A 22,408-nucleotide genomic window follows, 5' to 3' on the forward strand; every position below is an offset into this window, starting at 1 on the left:
TTTATTATGTAATGAATTTATTTCAAAACATTAAAATCAAAGATCTTTTACAAATTTTCTAGTTTACAGTTTCTTCTACTTATATTATATTTTATCTTACTAATATTTTAGAGTTTAAAAATAATTTTATGTAACATGATGTTGAAATAAATAATTATTTATAAATATGGTCCCCAACCAATATACATTTGACATAGATTATCTACATTAATAGCATCTAATATTAAGTGGTTGACTTGACCTTCAACACTGAGATAAAGAGTTAAAGCTTCTAATCTTTTTCCTCGAGTACCAACCATACCTTTCAATCTTTCTTCTATGCTCTTGATATGTTCCACAGCCTACAAAAATAAAACCATTATAAACTAAATAAGCTAATATATAAAAAATGATATAATTTTTATTATTTACTTTTTCATTTGTTTTTTCCCCAGTATCGTTCAAATGATTTCTATTCCAACTAACTAATGGATCGTAAACAAAAGGTTTTAAAACGCTAATTAGTGTACTGGCTTGTTCTCGTAAAACTTTCATTGTTGTTCTACAAGATTGTCGAAATGGCCCTTCATATTTTAATGGCCCCATAGCTTCTATCATATTGTGAGTTAAACGAAATGGTACTTTTTCAGGCCATTCTAAAGTTTCACCCTGATAAATACAACATTCTTTTATAAATGCTTAATTATTTATGTTTATCAATGTTTATAAATTTATAAACAATAAATTTACTCTATTAAATAAACAATTAAAATCGACATGAACACAATCACCACATTTCGAATCAACTAAAATATTTTCTCCATGGCGATCCCCTAATCCTAGTATATATCCGACCATGGACATGACAGCTGCAGTCCGAATATAAGCTGTTCGAGCTTCATACCTAAAATTTTTTTAAAATAATTTATAAATTTAAATTTATTTTATATATTGAAATTGTTATTTACCAGCCATATGGATCTGGAAAAGCATAATGAAACCAATCACCAAGAAGTGGAGGATGGTGTGGTATAAGTTTTTCCAAAAATATTTGCTTCTTTGTTTCTAATGGATCTTTGAGTGCTACATGAATGATATAATTAAGTTTATAATTAATTAATATCTGGAAATCATTTAATTTAATACGAAACAATTTTTTACCACATGTCATCATTCGTATTTCTTTTTGGGAAATTAAAATATTTCTTTCTTTATATAATCCCATTAGAATATTTCGATATCCAAGTAAATTTGGCACCCACTCTATTAAACCGCATTCTTCGTTTAATGGTACTACACTCTGTAATTGTATCAATATCAACATGTGTTACATATAGAATTAAAAGTTTGTATACAAATCCTATTCAATATGTTCAAATAATAATTATTGCTAATACTTATGTTTTTTCTTTTTAAAGTTTATGTATTATTTGACATAGTTAGCTATATAAAAAAATATATATATGATGTATCAATGAATTAAACTAACATAAGTTCGAATATATAATCTTCTTCTACGAGATTCAGGATCCTTTTGAAGATATTTATTAACTATATCATTAAACTCCATTAAACGAAAATCTCTTCGTAAATCATCCTTAGGTTTACACATAAATAAATAAGACTTTCCATCAGATCCACGTAAAGCAATTCGGCGGGGACGCTGAAGTGAAGGCATTACAGCTACTTGATCCTCAATTCCAATTATTTGTACCCAATTACTATAAAAAGTTTAATTAAACTATATAATTAATATATATTATTAAATTTTATTTATTTTATATAATAAATTTATCTAAAGATATTTCTAATGTTATTTTTCTAAAATTTATCTTGACAAATCATTAAAATTTTTTTAATGTAAAATAAGAAAAGTTTTTCTCTGCATAATATTAAAATCTATTATTTGTAATTATAATATATTATAAAAACTATAAAAAATATTACAGAGTAAATGGATTGTGCTGATCCATACAAGTGCCTTTTATTGGTAAATGAAGTTGTCTTAATTTTGACGTTGGCATCATTATTGGGCCAAATTCTGAATCTGCTAATAATTTCGGCAAAGATCTTGAAAGCACATTCACAGTTGTGTTTTGCACTCCCTATAATATAAAATTTATTTTTAATAAATGTTAATTAACAATTAATAAAAGCAATGTCTTTACTTCAGGTATATGCTTGTTTGAAAGTTCAACAAGTCTTTCCCAAATTTTATGAAAGCATTGAATTAATTTAATCATCTCTGGAGTTTTTAATACATCTCTATTAAGTATTTCTTTACAGCATTTTTGTCGTGCAGAATATGATGACTGAAAGTAAATTAAAACGATTACTGAAGTTATCTATAGAATTACTGTAAAACTGAATCAAATTACATTAAAAACAGAAGCCATCATCCATAAACAATGCTGTGGATAAGCTTTTATTAATTTAACAATTAATGTAAAAAGGGTGTTTCGAACTTCATTATTTGGATGACAAATTCTTGATACCAATTGACTAAATGCTGTCAACCACATAAAAAGAGGTACTTTTTCTATGTAAACTTCTAAAGAATAAGATATAATTTAAATTGTATGAGATTGAATTAATATTTTTATGTAAATAGATATACTATATATATACAGATATTTACCAGAAAGCCTTTGATTATTTATATTTAAAAAATAATTTAAAAACTAAATTATATCTACCTATAATTTTTGTCATTTGACTTAACGTTTTTATAATCGAATTATTGGAAATAATACTATGTATTCTAACACGAGATGCATAATTTAACCAAATAGTTAACATTCTTGGTAGCGATTGATGAATATATTTACAACCACAAAGCAAAGATTTTCCATAATAGTTGACAATATGTGTTTGCATATCACTAAAATAGACAATTAACAAATTAATATACATATATATATATATATATATATATATATATAATAAACATTTATTAAGTTAATTTTATTAAAATTGTAACCATCTAAAATAGTTTTATTATTTACAACAAAGTAGTAAATAAGCATGAAATAATAAAATATATACTTGCATCTTACCAATAAAACACAGCAGAATGAAATATGAAGAATTTCTTTGAGGTTCAAATAAGATTATGTAAATTAAACATTTTTGACAGTTGGGAAAGTACTATTATAGTATGTAGCCATGCATAATACGTATGTCAATATTGTTGAAAGCTAAGTCAATATAAGTTTACTATTCTTATATAAGCCAGTAATCAAATTTAAAATAATAAAATTTGACCACAGAGATACATAACTGTCTCATTGTTTTTGTTGGCAAGGCATACATATCACAAATTATGAAAGCTCTCGAAAGCTAATTATTACATTGTAAGTATTTTTATTGTATATATTCAAAATATATTGTATTTTGAATTATATATATATACAATATATACAATACAACAAATATACAAAATTACATTGTAAGTAATTGAGAGGAGTAATTGAGAACTAAATAAAATAAATTTATCCCTACAGATTATCCCATTTGAACTATATATATTATTCATAAAATATGTGTAACTGCTTAAAAAATTGGTACAATTATTTTGTGTATATGATTTACATTGAGCTTTGCCAGTAACAAAAACTAAATAAAGATATAATAATAAAGAAATAGAGGAAGAATAAAGAAAAAATATTTAGAGTAATGTATTTAAAAGATAAGATATTGAAAAAAAGATGAAAGTACAGTATAAAAATGTAATAACAAATGAGATGTATTTTGTGTTAAATAATATTGTAATTATTTGTAATTTCAATTAAAAAGTAATAATTTATTGTATAAAATATATAACTTTATATATTTCGTTTCAAATATATAATTTATATACATGTATCATTTACTTTAATGTACATAAATACACATTTTAAAATTAAAAAATATTATTTCGTTACAACTCAATAGTTTTTGCACATATATTTAAGTTGACAATGGTTGGATGTTGAAAAGTATTTGGTTTTCAATGTTTTTTTATTTCATAGAAAAATATTAAAAACTAAAATATTTGATTAAAAATGTGCTTTTATAGACAAGTTTCTTTTAAATTTTAACTTATTTATAAAAATATGTCCTTATTTAAAAATTTTATTAACTTACATATTTATTATAACTTACCGTCCACTTGAGGACATACGTTCTTCATCTGTCATCTTATCTATTACAGATTCATAATATCGAGCAATTGCAAGACTACTTTTTTCCCAAGCTCTCCATACCTCGTAAGCTTCTTTGTAATTTGTCATATTACCATTTGCATCAACGTTTAATGTTTCATCATTATACTTCGCCCAAAGCAATTTTGTCTAAATTAATAATTAAATACTTTGTAAAAAAACCTAACTATAATTATAATTTTTGTACATTCAATTTTAAAAATAGATATATCACGTGCATTGTGTCATCCACAAATTTATATAAATATTACAAATATTACTGTATTTGATTTTTTTTTATTCAAAATAATAAAACAATATCAATGAATAAAATATAATCAATGTATAAAACAAATTCTTTTAATAATATTTTGTTAAAGATAATCATGTGAAATACATTATGGATATATATTTGAAAATATCAATAAATGGATATATTATTTCTTTAAATAGATATTTTTAATTACACCTTTATGCTTATTGTTAAGAAAAAAATTAATATGTTTAACAAACCTTTGCATACTGTTTTCTTTCAGTTGTAAATGCTCCTGGAGGTTGTTTTTTATATTCCAATGAAGGTTTAAAAAATGTTGATAAACATCGCTTTAAAGTTATTAATGCATCTTCAAGAGATCCCTTTTGCCAATATAACTGAGCTTGTTCAATGCAAAGATTTTGTGATGAACAAGAATCAGTAGCTGATAAGATATACATATATGCTTGCTGGTATAATCCAGCTCTAATAATAAAATAGAAATTGAGAATTTTTTAAAAATATATAATTATTTTTTATAAATGTGATTGTTACAGTAAACTTGTATTTTTTTAGATTTCATTTTATAATTTAATACCTTATTTTCGCAAAAGACAATATTAAACTTTATTTGCAAAATATATATGCACTTGTATAAGCAGTATAAAAAAAATAACTAAAGAAATTTAATAAACATAATCTTTAAGATTATAAATAACTATATTATTTAAAATTTATTTTTAATATATTATATTTATTTTTCAAAGTAATATATTACTATCTTACTTTCTAGCTATTTTAGCACTTTTCAACCATAATTTTCCAATTTCTTTGGTAATGATAGTTTTATTTGCATTAGAATTTAATTGAAGTTGTACAACTAGATCCAAAATGGCTCTACGCATTCCGATTACAAATTCAGCACCACGTGAAGCATTAATCAGTTTGTCACGTTTTTCCCATTCTTCAAATATTACAGGCATATTTTCTAAATCATTGAGCATTATTGAACATGCCTTTTCAAATTCATTTAAAATGTGTAGCCTTAAAAATAAAAACAGAAATTAAATAGAAATAAATCTGATTAAAATTAAAATGAACAGCTTCGTAATATTTTTGTAATAAAACTTTGTTAATAAACAATATAAGTTATATATTATATTAATTTAGTATTATGAAATATCATATCTATAATAAATTTAAATAATATATTTACTGACTTCATAATGTAGGAGTAACTTTGTTCATAAGCACCCAATCTTGAAAAAGATGTTAATAAAGAAACCAACTTTTTTTTAATTAATAAAACATTAGGTTTAATACAACTTTTCAAATCTTTGAGTAGATTTAACTTAATATTATTTGAATCCTTTCCAATTTTTCCAAAATGAGCCAGATGCCAAAAAGGTTCAGCATCACAGATAAGAGTTTCAAGTTCTGGTCTAAAGGATTAATTATATATCGCCTATTTATAACAATTCAAATTATTATTTTTAAATATGATTAAAACAATACCTATCTTTTAATACTCCTTTTGTTATATTCATAGCTGTGACTGGCTGATCTAATTCAAGATAACATTGTATTATCCCTTGAAGATATTTAGGTTTTAAAATTGCATTTTGTAATAATCTCTCATAACAAATAGCTGCATCCTGTAAAATTTTCGAATTGTATTAATTTTTTTAATTAAATCTTCAATGAATTATAATAATGTATCATTAAATATTATTATTTAATAAGACAAAATGATTATATAAAGCTAGTGAATAGTTCAAATTACATTATAAATATTCAAAAATAAGTACTATAGATACGATTTATATAAGTATATTAAAAATTAATTAAAACAATTTGTGGAATAAAGGTTCGATAGAAAACATAGAGTATATTATAATTAATTATTTATATAAAATTTCAAATTCTATTTCGATAGCTTATTTTATATAAACATTTACAAAATTATAATATTAAAATATTTTACTATTTATATATTTTGTACTCATATATACCTGATATTGTCCATTGACTTCATGAGCTAAAACTAATTGTTGAAGGGTAGGACATCGATCTTGACTTACTAAAATTCCAGATACACCATCAGGTTCTTCAAGTTGCGTGTAGATTTTCTACAGAATTTATGTAAAATTAATTAAAAGACTAATATATATTTTGTAAATATTTAAAATTTTAATTTAATATTTTTAAAATAAATATAAATATATTACAGCTAATAAACCTCCTTCTGTTGGTTCAGATAACCCTTTTTTACTAGAAGCCATGTGTTGTTCCAAATAAATTAATGCTCTGTGATATTCATAAGATTGATAACATCCTTGAGCAAGAAGCAATTTAGGAAAACCATCACAAAATTCTAAAATGTTATTTTAGAATTAATCATTTACTAAATAAATATATATGATGAAGCTTAATTTCATTTAATTTTTAATGTGTACTTTCAATCCTTTCATATTGAGTGTCTCGGAATTTTAATCTTTCTCTTAACCATCTTTGTAAATGGTCCAAAATAGCAAATATTACCTAAAATATAAATATATTTCTATATACTATTACTTAAAAGTTTAATTACTCCATTTTTCTTATAGTATAAATAAATGTTTTTAATTTTTATAAATTTTAATTGAAGGAAAAATGTAATATGTAATATAATAAAAATACAAAATTATTTTTTAATGTTTTAATATTTTCTTTATATCTATAACAAACTTCTGTAAAGATCTAAGTTTATTTAAGTATTTTATTTTGTAAAAATAAATATAAAATATATAACAATTAGTAACGTAAAAATTATATTAGATTTATAAAAATTTATCTTAAAAATTTGAATTGAAATTTTTTTAAAACTTTTACAATTTTTTAGGGCTGCCAAAAAATTATCTTTAAATATTTAATGATTTTTAGAAAAATTTATCAATCATTTTTCATGTTTGTTAAAGTAAAATATTGATATAGAATATTAAGAAAACTTACCTACTTAAAAAAGAATATAATTAAATCCATAATAGAACAAAAACTTTACAAAATCTAAATAAATCAATAGAAAATAAGCTATCAAGAAAACTTTTGACACTAAGGGCAATCTGACAAATTAGTTACATTAAATTCAAATATAAAATTCATTTAATTTATACTTAATCTGTAATTAATGTATTAAAAATAATTTCTTTTTCAAACATAATAAATGACTGATACTTAAAAAATAGATAAAAACGAATATTATTAAGTGAATAATGGTAGATAAGAATGTTGAACTTATAAAAGATTGGATGTAAAAATACTAAGATCTGTAAAAAAAATTATACTTCTCGAATTGATCAAATTTTATATAAATTGCATTATACTTAAATAATTAAATTATTAGTCATTATATACAAAATGCTGCAGATTTATATGTACAAATAGTAATACAAATTACTTGTAAACAGCGAACTTGTCTATCTTCATCAGATATTCGGGTATTGTTAGATGTAGTATCGATTTGTGTACGCAATGGTCTGTGACGAGAAAGTTCTTTATCAACATGAGACTTTTTATTTATTGCAATTACAGACAATATTTCTGTATTCAATTTTCTAATATCATTGGATGTTCCGTTTAATACCACATGTGCTAAAAATTTAAACAAACTTTAAAGATTTGTAGAATTTTATATTACATTTCTTATTCTATAACTTTACGGACTAGCCAATTTTTACTAACAAATTTGGTTGATTTAATTACCTAATTGTAATTCGTTTAAGCAATAATATTAAATATAAAATTTATAAGTTTAATTGTATTTAACTTTAAACTCAATGGTATGTATAACTGACAAACTCTTTTAAATTAAATTAAAAAATAAATATTACCTTCAGTAATATAAATATATTCATAAGTAAATATACTTAATAATATTGTTAACATTTCTTTTAATAGAATTTCTCACTATACTTTATTTGTAAGTTATAGTTATTGAAATATTTTCTGATATATAAATTACTAAAAGTTTCAAATTATTAAAATGTAAAATAATTTTATCAAACATATCAAATAATATGCTCTTATTTAAATTATACCAGAATATTAAATAATATAATTATAATTTTATTTTACTATTTATTATATATTATATCATTCTAAATAATATATTTTATTCATATTTAATTTAAGCTTTCTAAGAAAATATTAATTTTTATATTGTAAATATGTTATGAAATGTTAGATTTACTACATAAATAGTATGTTGGTAAATTATTATAATAAATATACCACATTTATTAATCTACTTTTATATTTACTAAATATTCGGTTGTATTTATATCAATTAAGTATTTAATATACATAATGATCAACTTAAAATAGGTCAAATTAATTTTGAATTTTTTTCATATTTATGTTTTTACTTACTTACTATAATTAACAGTAAATAAAATATATTCTTTTACATTTTTACATTTGCTAATTAATACTAATAAATAGAATAATATTAAATTTTAAATAAATTTTAATTTACCAACAATATATGGAATACAAAATGTCATCATTTTGACGCTTCGTTTAAATACTGGTCGACACGCGTTTAAGACATTTCGAACAGTATTATCTTTTATACTTTTTAACATACTAATAATCCAATTGAACGTCCACATTTCAAAAGTAGATCCAGATTCTGATCTATTAAAAATAATTAACAGAATAAAAATCATAAAATAAAATTACAAATTACTATTTAAAATACTATATAAAATTGTTCATCAAACCCGTATATAGGATTGGAAAATTCAACGTCATTATTTGCAATTGTTATTGTGTAATGGGATGTTAATAATGGAAAAATCATATGTTGAATTTTTGAAGGTAACTCGTTCCAAAGTTTGCAGTTTTTACCACTTGGTGAAATTTGAAATGATCTTAATAATTCCTAAAAATCATAAAAATAATAAATTATTAATACACGTCAAAAAAGTTTAGATCTAAATTTAAAACGTTAGACGTTATATACAAAAAGAGATTTTTATTTTTATCATTTTATGGTATCAGTGCAGTTTTTCACCTGCCCTTCAATTATTATAAATAGTACATTAAGTTTTACAATATCCTTTTCTAGTTATATAATTATTAATAAATCTTCAATATGAATTAATTTATTGTTAATCTTCTGTTACAATAACAAAACTATTTATTAAAATATTATTTTGCCTTGCATACTTGTATTGCCAATGAGAAACAATCCATACTTTGTGTATTTTTTTGTGATTGGTAATCTTTAACTAATTCACAAAACAAACTATAAGCAAATTCTTGATTCATATCAGATATAAATTTAATATCAGCTAAAACAAAATTATGAAAAGAAAATTTTATTAATATAATGGCAATTTTTGATATTTTAAGAGTATAATAAATTATACACCTCGAGAAATTATTCTTCTAGGTAATAGACTTGGTTCTATTGCACCTAATTCTCCTATGCAATCTCCACTTGCAACACAAATAGCTTCATCCTTATCTTGACATCCAGCCATAAGTGTATCTAGTAACTAAAAAATAGAAAAAAATTAAAATTAAAAAATTGAATCAATTTTTTAGGGGATACAAATATTGTTAAATATTTATTATTAATTTATGTAATAAGGATAAAATAAATATAATAATAAAAATGTACTTCTACAATCAAAGGATGAACATTAATATCGGATAAGATCAAATCGTTAATTGCATTACGATTTTCCGCAAGGAATTGTTGTAAATATAAAAGAGCTTTTAATCGAACTTCATCAGTTTGATGAATTATGCGCTTTATCCATAAATGTAAATTTTCTTCTAAAGTTTTTGGTCTGTAAAAGATTTTATACAATTAAAAATCAACAGATACAAATAGTTAATATATTAATTTGAAAATATATACTTTGTCTGTTTAATATAATTAATGATCAAAGTGGATATATTTGATGATACTTTTAAATCATTTATAAAAAATAAATCTGAAATATGTTCTTGTACAAGTTGTTTGTTCTTGATTAAAATATATTCTAACATTGCATTAGTTTCTTTGGGATAAGTTTCAAGCAATGGCATCAAAGACATACATATAGTTGCTAATATAGGTCCTAATTCTCTTATACACGTGCTAAAAATATATTCTTAACTTATTTAATAATTATTACTTAAATTATTCCATCATATGTATACCTACTTTCTCAGAAAAGCATTCCAAGCATCACATGCTAATTTTCTGAAACCAGGCCTTGTAAAAATAAGAGCTGTTCTCAATGTAGCTAAAATTTTATATTTGTACTGAGTAATGTAATTAGAGCCCATAAAATTTATCACTTGTGTCAGTGATGCTAGAGCAAATTTTTGTGTCAATTCTTCAGTATTTAAACCAAGATTTGCATCAAAAGTAACAAGAACACCATGTAACATTGAATTTAAGTACTCAGCCTTAAAATTTAATAAATATTTCGTTAGAAGAAAATGGGATATTTAATATTTAACAATACTATATATTATTATGAACCATTTAAATAAATAAATTGATAAGTATTATCTTACAATTTCATTTTTAGTTTTAAAATTAATGTTTTGTTGATCATCAAATTTTGACAGAAATTGTAAATGATTAAGTACTTTTTCTTGCTGTGAATGAAAGTGTAACATCAACTCGCTAATTATAAGCTGTAAACATAAAAGTTTTTTTAATAAAATATGTTTTGATTGTAAAGCTTTCCTTGATATTTAAAAATTATTAGAAATATATTCCATAAATATTATTATATATTACCGTAAAAGAATCTGCGGTTAATATAGGTATACTAATTTTAGTTATGTTAGAGACAAGTCTAAAAATTTGTATACCATTTTCAATATTTTCAAATAAAAAAACATGACAACATATATGCTAAAAATATTTAAACAATATTATTTATATAAATGAAAAGATAAATATAAAGATAAATAAAATGTCAGTATACTTGAAAATAAGTTTTAAACATTTGTTTCTCGTCAATGTTAATCAATTCAGCAATATCATGGAATAAAGTGACTGTATTTCTATTTTTTACTACTTCGGATAATAAGAAACATACAGCATAATGCCCGTCTTTACGTAATAATTGTCGTGATCCTTGGAAGCCCATACATTTAGCTACTCTATGTACTGATGTTGACATATTATAGTCATATTTAATTCTATTATACACTGCCAATGCCATCATTAACTACAAAATCATAATTTTAGTAAGATACATTTATAAAAAAGAAAGTAAAAATTTAACAAAATAAATACTTTTAAAAAATCCTTTTTATATCGAATGTACATCGTCTTCAAAGAAACCTTGTGATATAATGCAACTTCTCTATAGGCATTTGTAGCCAATGCAACTATTAAAGGAGATGATTTAACATGAAGAATTGTCAAAATAAAAATATTCAGACATCGCCTCTCAGTTAAGTGTGACTGTACACTGAAAACATTTGTTAATACATTTTTCAAAATTATTTTAATAAAATAGATTCTATTATTCATAAATTAATATTAATAAATTATTTAATTACCAAGCTGCATTTTTAGCAGTGAACAATAAAGTTTGATGTAGTGATTGATTACTACTACTCAATGATTCATTCAAAACATCAATAAAATTATCCATAATTATTTTAACAAATTCTTCTAAATCGGGTGGTATATCATCTTGAAATAGTTTATTTGGTAGTGATGAACTAATTCGATTGCTTAAAATAAATCTAATTGCTTTTCCAAAATTTATTCGAATTTCAACATCATTATCATGTACATATGATATCCATTTTAGAGCTAATGAATTACTATTAAAACATTTAACATGATTGGATAGTCTAATCATATTTTTAGATATATTAAGTCGAACTCTTTTGGAATTCGAATTAAGAAGCTCAAAAAAAGAACTAAAGTATGATTCAAACTTTGAAGAAACAACCTCTGGTTTATCTACAATTTCAGCTTGAGAATTATCACAATATTTACATTTTATTATGAATTTGTCAAAGTCGGTTGAGTCTCTACAAAATGTATAATTGATATCAAATAATATTAAAATAAATTTAATGAAAGATTATGATTAATTGATAATCAATATTATATATTTAAAATATTATAAGTATTACAAATATTTAATATTTAACAAATATATTTTATAACAAATATTTTTAAAATTAACTGTAATAAATCTATTTTTTCTTATTGTAATAAAAATATAAATATAAGCTGTCAACTACATTAATTATCATCAAGTCATTCAAATTTTTACCTAACAATTAGTCCATTTTTGGAAACTATACATGCAATTGTACCAAGAACATTAGCAAGAGCTTCAAAAAGAAGAGGTTTTTGAGTATTATATGCAGGTATCAGAATTTGTTTCATAATATCATCAAATTTAATTTTTTCATCCAGTAATAACATAGGGCAATTCCTTAAAATAAAATAAAAATTTGTTTTAATTTATTAAAAAACTTATATAGTTGCATATTTTATAATAAAATTGTCTTACAAAATACTAGCAACTCCTAATTCAATTTCACAACTGGATATACACATATTTAAAACATCTAAACGTTGACGTCCTTTACCATATATGCTAATAGAATTCAAACATTTGACTTTTGTAGCAGAATCTAACGATTTAGCATTTGCTAGATGAAGTTTTGTAATTTTAAGAGATAATGTATTAGTATCAAGCCATGGCAGTAATAAAATATTTTGAATTTGAATTTTATTAGCTTCCCTAAGAGAAATTAATTGAACGAAATTCTCAAAAATTAATTTGTTCTGATGATAATTATTAGTAACTAAGGATTTTAAAAATTGTGATTGAATGTTAGCAATTTCAGTATCAATTAAAGTCAATGAAACATTATTTTTTGCAAGTTGATAATCCAATAAATTCATTAATCGAAGAAAATTAAGAGTTCCTGTATACTTCTCCAACCGCAAATTTTTAAAAAAATAATCTTTTAAACTAATCCATAATTTACTGATTCTGTTTATATCAGTAAAAGTAATATTTAGCCTATTATTTTCAATTTCTTGAAAAATAATGTATGCAAGAATTTTATTTAATTGCTAAAACAAAAATTCTATTAATAGTCCATTTTCAATTTTATTTCATTTAAGCATACCTGATGATCTTCAAAATAATATAAAAATTTTTTAGTTTGACATTTTTTATAAAATTCCGGGAGTTTACATATTTGGTTATCAATTTTTTTACATATTTCATTTTCTAGTATGTCAGAATCTATATAAAATGTAAATATAAATGTAAAAACTTTGGATTTGATAAATATCATATATTTTAAATACTAACTGAGATTGTGATTTACTAATGCAGATAAAATTTCAAAGTAAAAATATATACAAGCTGGATTATCACTCGATAACATTAACTGTTTTAACGTTTTTGAATATTTCTGACTAAAATTAACTGAAATAAATCCTCTACTATACCAATTTGCTAATGACTTTACAATTTCAGTTGCAAATAAAAAGATATACTGCATATCCTGAAAATGTTCTTATATAAATGCAGTCTTATTACTTAATTTACAGATAAATTTTTAGTATATTAGTGCAATCTTTAATAATTGTTTGCATTACTTACTCTAATAATAATCAACTATTACAATAAATATTTGAATCAATTATTACTTACATTATCATTTAATAAACAATAATCAAACATTTCAATACAAATTTTTAATGCAACAAATTTAACACTAGGCTCTGAGTACACTAAAATTTCTATAAGTTGAGATTTAAGTTTATCTGTAGACCATACAGAAACATCAGATTCTGCAATAATCTAAAATATTTTTTTTTTAATTTATACAATAAACAAAAATAATTTATTAAATTACCTTCAGAATAGAAGTTTGGAACAAAGAAATATGTTCATATTTTACTATTACTGAAAATGGTATAAGTGTTAGATCATTTATTATATTTTGATCAGCTTGAAATTTATTTAATGTAATTTCTTTATTATTATTACTTAAATTACTAAAACAAATTAATTCTAAAAATAAGAAAAACAATTAATATAGATAAATTTTAATTTATGTTTAAAAATATTTTATTTTATACCCTCCAGAATATTTAAGTATTCAGACGTAATATTAGCATGCAATTCCAAATTAAGTCGAGATAAAATTCGCACCATACACACTTGTATATCAATAATCTTTTTTAGCGATGCTTTACTGATAGGCATATTTATTAAATAAAACATTGATCCAAATAGCCATGTTGTAAAAGCTTCAAAATAAAACTTTCATTAAGTATAAATATATATATTATTTAATATTAAATATAGTTATATTTAACCTGTATATCTTTTTTGTACATCTTTGGATATAGGAACAGCTGTCATTTGAGGGACTAAGATATTTAAATTATTAAATCTAGAAAGTAACGATTCTAAAAGTTGATGTAAGCTTTCTTCAGTACACGTAGTAATAGCTTTCTCATCATGTAATGTAGAAAAAAGTGCAATAATTGTATTATTCATAAACGTCCATATTTGTTGTTCATACATCAAACTGAAATGATATACATTATATTGTTAAAACTATTATTTTTTATTTTTTATTTATAAAATAAGTACCTATTTTCAATACATGAATTATAATTTATTAGTTGAGAAGACGCGTTCAATTCCATTTTGATTTATTTGGATTGCAAAAAAATTTATTTAATAAATTTCATTAGAAATTGGACAATTAACTGTTTTTAAAATTATAGGTTAAATCATGCAATAATATTGTCTAAAATAAGAAATTATTTTTAATTTGACATATATAATAAACACTACAGATTTTCATTTAATAAAATATAATATATTCCAAGAAAGTTAAATTAAATATTCAAATACATTTTATTGTAACACTTTACATGCAAGTATGCAATAACTGATATAGAAATAACCAAATGGTGGTAACACTGATAGATAAATTATTATTGAATAAACAGTTTCAAAATAATTCAAAACAATGCTTTTATATATTTTTAATTCATTTTTTTATATTTATTTCAATTAATACGAACGTATAAACTAAATGGTAATACATTTTGCCCTTTTCTATTCGAGAAAAATTATTTTTGTAAACTATACTTTCTTTAGATTTTGAAAAAAAAAATAATTAAAAAAGCTTATTAACTTGCCTAATTTTTGTAATCTTGATAAATGTTATAAATATTAGGGTAATTTTTTAAAAAATTGCATAAATTGCATAAATTATTCTTTAAAAAATATAGAATCGGTCGAATGAATAATAGACAATATATATCTTTTATAAAATTATTATAAAATTTATAAAATTTAGTTTATATGTTAAATATTTGACTATAAATATCATTTCCTTATTAAACAGTATTTGTAATATATAACATATTTTTGTAAAATTCAAAATATTGCTTATAAAAACATAAAAATTGATAATTGTTAAAAATAATGTGTATTATAAATTTTCTGTTATTATTAAACAAGGTTAGTTTTTATTTTTATTTTATTAATCAATGAATAATTTTATTTCCCACTAATATTATATTTTAATTGATAGATCATAACCAGTATCAGTATCGCTAACGCTTAGAAAAATACTTACCCTGCCATTTTTTAAAATATACGAAGATAACACTAATTTTTTTCATTAAAATCATTTTAATATCTCGTAATAAATTTTTAGGTAATAATTAATAAAAAATAGAATTTTAATTACATACGTATTTATTATTGTTTTCTGTAATGAAAAAATTTAAATAAAATTTATTGTAATAAAATTTCTTTAAATAAACTCCAACACGTTGAAATCAATAAAAACTCACTTTTTATAACAAAAATCTTAATGTTATCTGTAAATATATGTTTTAAAAAAGTTTTGAAAACGGTATATTTAATTTTTGGAAAAAAATAATAAGATTGTAAATAAATATTTCTTGAAATATAAAATTCAAAATATTTTGACTTACATTTTAATTTTATAATTCATTTTAAAATCTGGTGGAAAAAATGGAATAATGTTAACAAGACATCATCGTAGTTGAATATTCCATTGAATGGATTTGTTGTATTTGAAGTAATTTTTTAATCGCATAAAAAATATACTTAAAAACGACACAAAGATTAATTTAATAGATAATAATGAATTATAAAAAATATTTAAGATGAAATATGTACATAGTATGGATATGTATATACAACAAATAAAGACAGAAGATCAACTATTTATAGATTGATATGAATTAAAATTATAGATCATAATTACACGTTGAATAGGTACTTCTATTAAAGCTCTACAAATGACAGTCTTATAATTTTTATAAAAATATCCTCATAAAACAACAACAAATTCCGTCACAATCGGATTCTTTTTTAACTTAAAATTAGACTTAAGTTAAAGAAATCAAAAAGATGTATTTAAATAGAATAATAATAAATAAAAAAGAAAATAATAAATATAAGATTATTACACAGGTTTATTGTATAAAATATTGCATAGTTACAAATATAAATATTGAAAAGGGAAATGAATTTTAATTAAGTATTAATAATAAATAATTATGAATTCTAATGATCAGTTTGTACAAGAATATTTTTAATGTCTGTATCTAATTATACGATTTATTTTTATATAATTTTATATGTATATATACAGATTCATATATACCTGTAAAAGTATGTTTTTACATGAACTTGTTTACTTGAAATATAATTTTCTATTACGAAAAATATAAAGTTTCTAAAAATAAGTGTAAAACAAGTTCTCAAAACAGCTGTTACAACAGAAAAGGAATGATCACCATGTCCAGATACTATCCAGAACAAACTTTAATATATAATAATTATGGATTATGGTTCACTACAATAATTGAATAGAAACTTAGAATACTAAATAAAATTATAAAAAAAACATTCATTAAAAAATTTAACCTTTTAATTCTAAATTATAAATTTTAAGTAAATTGAATGTAATTTAAAATATATATATAAATAATTGTAATTGCATTACAAAATTTACAATGCATTCAAAAAATAATTTCGATAACAAAGAAAAAGTTTGTAGTTATTTGGGAACGATTAATTACAATTATATCAGTTACATATCAGTGATATATCAGTTAATACAGTGAGATTCAAGGAAGGCATGAGTATATCATCAATGATGCAAATTTAAAATTGGTTGTTTAGTAAAAATTGTAAATGATCATATCAAAAATCAATCCTAAAACATTCGTATAACAATACTGCTCTACTTATTAATTTTTTTATACTGACATATATTTAACAGTTGAATTAAACATGTTTTCCTTCAATTAATTTAGAAATAAAAGGATAACATTAATAAAAAAAGTAATCATCCCCTAAATGAGATATAAGATAACAAATAATACTCATTTTATTAAGAATTATATGTATTGATCAAATTTTAGAATAAAGAATAAGAAAAATGTTGAGATAACTAACATTTTTTAAGGCTACTTGAAACAAAATATATGTATAATTAATATATATAAATTTATTATAACAGATATTTTATTTTTATAATAATTTTTATTTATTTTTATTTATTAATTTTAATTTATAATAATTCATAATATTCTTAAATTAGTATTTGTATTACCATATTATTATAGTAGATAGATATTATCACCTCCATCAATTAATTTTTTCATATATTCAAATTGATAATAAGTCCTAATTTCATCGATTATTATAAAATATATTCTTACGAAAATATTTCTATCTTTCTTTGCACTAGTTTACGACATAATTGATCAACCTTTTAAAATTATTCATTTAAAATTAAAATAAATGAAAATGTTTCTTAAAAATGTTAATCTTTTATAAACAATTATATAAAATATTACAAGATATTATAATATAAAGAATGTATTTTAATTTTTTTACTTCTTATGATATTATTATAGTGTTAAAATATCTCAATAGTCTTATGAAATTATTACTATATTTAATAAATTTTACTTACTAATTTTACATATTTATCCCTGAATCGAAATTTCATATCGAAATATGTTAATTCTTAAGTAAATATTTGTTATTTTAAACATTACAGTTTTAGTATTTTAAATTCCTTAATTCACTTTCTTAATTATTTCTTACATAATAATTATCTGTGTGTATAAAAATATTTTAATATATATATATATATGTATGTATTTTTTATGGTAATAAAAGATTCCTGTGTATATCAGACGAAATAAATACTATGATTTTGATGTGTGTATTATAAATATTATATTACAGAACATATTAGAGCTTTCATAAAATATTACATATTGCAACATAATTTAGCATTTACGCATTTTACGAACCTTTAATGAAAATTATAAATTGATCATGTAAATTTTTTAATTAGTAGAATGTTTTTTCACAAAATAAATAATTTATTCTATAATATACACCATTGTAATTGAAAATTATTACAAATTTTAAATGGGTCTAATATTACAATGAGTTAAATAGAATGATCATATATTAACATATTAATTTAAATTGAAAATTTTTTGATATTCTTAAAATCTACAATTTAGACAATTAATAATTAAACAAAATTTATTTGCGATATTTTAATTATTATTTTAAATTCTTCTTTAAAATATGCCAAGATCACGGATTATATGTTTTTTTTCATACATAAAATGTCTCTGATGTTTTAATAATCTATGTCTAATAATTGTTTTATTTGTTATTTGAATAACTAATCTTTGTTTAAAATTGCAATTTCAGGAAAAATTTGCTTTCCCAAATACAATTGTAAATTTATGATTAATAATCGAATTAATTAAAAAATTTGTATTTATAGACCAAATATATAGTCATCCATCATATATTTAATATATTTGTAAATAGTCAGTAAAATGCCGAGGATCTATTACAACAGTAACTCTTTATAATTAAGAGCTATATTTAATATTTAATATAATACAGAAAATTTTCGTTTTATATATAGATTATAAATAGATAAGTTAATTTAATGTACGTAGTTTAATTTAATATATGACGTAAATATAAAGTTGAGTTTGGTTCAAATAAATTTTAACATTTTTAAAAATAATAGAATACTATTAAAGAGATTTTTTATTAACGATGAAAATATTTAGAACTACTAAAATTTTCAAAAAATTCATCGTTCATTATAGATCTCTCTGGTATCAGTTACAAACTATTCATAAAATTCATACAAAATATAATTTTAAGAGATCTTTAATAAAACAATAATTTTAGATTTTTTATCAATTAGATACATTCCTATATTTTTATATTATGAAGTTTTGATAATGAAAACATAGTATATGGATCATAACGAAAACAAGAAATTAATTTTATTAAAAGTATATGTCATATATATATAACTTTTATACAAGTGTTACATTTCCGTTAAGCGCATGGAGACTCATTTATTGACTATTATCTGGTTACCTTGCTTTTCATACAGACAAGTTTTTGTTCACTTATTTTTCATATATAGGTACATTTTAATGTGTTTGCATTTATGAAATCATATTCGGTTTTATATATAACTCCTCTATAAATTTTATTAATAGTGTAAGGATACTGACCATAAATTAAAAATCTCATCAAAAGACAAATTTATAATTTATAATTTTAATTATTTAAAAACTTGTAATAAAAATAAAATAATTAGAAATGAACCACATGGCAAATAATATACAATACAAAATTTTATGAAATACTAATACTAAATAAATTTTTATTCTTGAATAATCTATTAATTTAAATACAATATTGAGTATGCATAATAAAATAAAATATATTCTTAAATAAAATTATAACATTTTTATATCTACTTATTCAATTTTGAATGTTTACAGACAAAAAATATTAATTGTATAAAATATAATAACCAAGTTATTAATATGACAGAAACATTATTGATACTATGAAAAATAATTATGTAAAACCTACAAAATTACTGTTAATAAAGAAATATTTATTTTGAAATTTAATATGAAAGTAAGCATTATGTTTGTCAATCAACAAAAAGAATTTATATTAAAACTATTTTTCAATATTTACATACCTATCAAATGCTTCAAATAAAAGTGAATAAAATGGATTTAAATGTTGAATTGCCGAAAATAATATATAAAAAGAAAAATATCATTGTGCGAAATAATTGAAAGAAATATAGTATAAATAAAATATATTCCTTCAATTTTACTGAATACTTTGATAAGAATCTAATAAATAATGGATGTTTAAAAAAAAAATATTTCATATAAATTAAAAGAACATTTTGTAATAAATATAATTAATAATGATAATATAAATAACTGTTCTTTTGAAATAAGCTCACTGAACTAAATTTAAATATATAACAATTTATAATTCAATACTTTATAAAATACATAGTGAGACAAGTCATGAAAACGATAATAAAAATCGATTGTAAATAATATTTTATTTGAAAATAATTTGAAATATATATATTATTGTTATTTTTACTAATTAATTATAATAAATCTTTACTAAATAAAAAAAACTTCGAATATTTGCAGTCTGGAAACTAAGTTTTCTTGAATCTTGAAAAACATTACGAAATTAAGAGTATATTAAAAAAACTTAAATACAGTTTTAGTGATATATTTGCTTATTATAATTAAAGAAATTTTTTACTTCTGATTATTTTACTTCAGTCATTAATGACGTTATTAACTGAAAAATATTTTCTTAGATAAAATATTGCTACATTTATTATGTTTATTTTTTGTGCTTTATAAAATACTTAACAAAATAATTGAATAACATATTTGCATGAGTTATTGAGTAAATCTGAGTATCTTACGTTTATATTGATGTATTAACAAAGTCTTAAATACAAATAATTTTTATTGTATGTCAAGCAATATTAAATTTTTTTTCATTCTGCTCAGTTTATTTAATATGAAATATCATTCATTCAAAGTACGTTTTCATTATAACGAAATAAAAAATTATTAACTTGCATGGGTCTTATTATACATAATTCTTTTCCTAACTCGTATTTAAAAAATATATAATACTCTGAATAAGGAAAAAATATTGAGAAGTGTATAATTTGTTAAACAAAATAATCGATGTTAAAAATTAACAGTATGCATTATAATATTTATCATTCATTACTAATCTCTAATTCAAGACAACTAAGCAAATAATATGTATACACTAGCAAATATACCTTTCTTAATGATGGTAACTTTATATAGATAGCGATCGATTCGCTGCTTTGTATTCAATTACAATTCTGTTGGATAGGTGGAATGATAGGTGTCAAAATTTGAGGCTTGCTTCACTATGGATTCATGTAAGCAATTACTTTTTTACAATTATAATTACTTATTATATATATATACAGACACACATACGCAATTAAAGTAACTCTATTATCATTAAAAAAAATTTTTGTAAAGATATAATTTATGTTTATGAAATATATATTCTATATTTTAAATGTTTAAATAAAAATTGTTTTATTGTGTTATATCATTTTTTAAAATTAAACAAAGTATAAGCAACAGAGCCACATAATTCTTAAATAAATAGATGCGAAAGTAATAATGTTCTTTTAATGCAATTTTTATGATTTTTATGAAATTTCTTATTTGAGATTTATTTTTTAATTGTGTTCTCCCATTTGACCATTTATAATATATTCAAAAGATAAAAGCGAATAATATAAAAGCAAAAAGCGGTAGAATTGTAGAACAAAAGTAGCTTTAACACTTACACTATATTTATCTAATTTTATTTTATTAATTTTTTAAATTTTCATGATATAAATTCTTTTTTTAAATAATTGTATATCGTATAAAATGTTTATCGTATAAATTTATCCGTAATTACCTTCATAAACATATTGTAGAAATGTTTTATTTTATTATTGTTCTTTTCCGCAGAAATAATGTAAAATTTTCGGTGTTATAATTTAGACATTC

At 21.1% G+C, this 22,408-nt stretch overlaps 1 protein-coding gene across 1 annotated transcript; it reads right to left on the reverse strand.

Annotated features, from left to right (window-relative positions):
* Nucleotides 1-110: 110 nt before the first annotated feature.
* On the reverse strand, nt 111-14,987 carry LOC105366833 (serine/threonine-protein kinase atr). Its single transcript, XM_011505407.1, has 39 exons — nt 14,777-14,987; nt 14,537-14,707; nt 14,311-14,468; nt 14,106-14,255; nt 13,761-13,956; nt 13,573-13,691; nt 12,945-13,516; nt 12,702-12,866; nt 11,971-12,453; nt 11,702-11,879; nt 11,388-11,633; nt 11,198-11,314; nt 10,969-11,091; nt 10,610-10,857; nt 10,322-10,543; nt 10,079-10,250; nt 9,827-9,953; nt 9,622-9,746; nt 9,174-9,334; nt 8,927-9,087; nt 7,850-8,043; nt 6,870-6,954; nt 6,642-6,787; nt 6,426-6,542; nt 5,929-6,068; nt 5,634-5,855; nt 5,200-5,457; nt 4,674-4,899; nt 4,123-4,310; nt 2,676-2,860; nt 2,358-2,530; nt 2,148-2,291; nt 1,927-2,084; nt 1,469-1,700; nt 1,141-1,279; nt 948-1,062; nt 730-883; nt 412-648; nt 111-341 (listed from the first exon to the last, which is right to left on the reverse strand). The coding sequence occupies exons 1-39, from the start codon at nt 14,985-14,987 to the stop codon at nt 159-161; spliced, it is 7,401 nt and encodes a 2,466-aa protein (XP_011503709.1). The 3' UTR covers nt 111-158.
* Nucleotides 14,988-22,408: the final 7,421 nt, after the last annotated feature.

Source organism: Ceratosolen solmsi, unplaced genomic scaffold (assembly GCF_000503995.2).
Source record: "Ceratosolen solmsi marchali unplaced genomic scaffold, CerSol_1.0 scaffold94, whole genome shotgun sequence".
Classification (NCBI taxonomy): Eukaryota; Metazoa; Arthropoda; class Insecta; order Hymenoptera; family Agaonidae; genus Ceratosolen; species Ceratosolen solmsi.

Excerpts from the sequence above, each read along its gene's own strand:
- LOC105366833 (XM_011505407.1), bottom strand. The coding sequence starts at position 14,987 with ATGTATGAACAACAAATATGGACGTTTATGAATAATACAATTATTGCA. Across the intron at positions 9,088-9,173 it reads TTTTCCAATCCTATATACGG|ATCAGAATCTGGATCTACTT; the intron begins GTTTGATGAACA and ends TATTTTTAATAG. Across the intron at positions 5,458-5,633 it reads AGTTACTCCTACATTATGAA|GCTACACATTTTAAATGAAT; the intron begins GTCAGTAAATAT and ends TTTATTTTTAAG.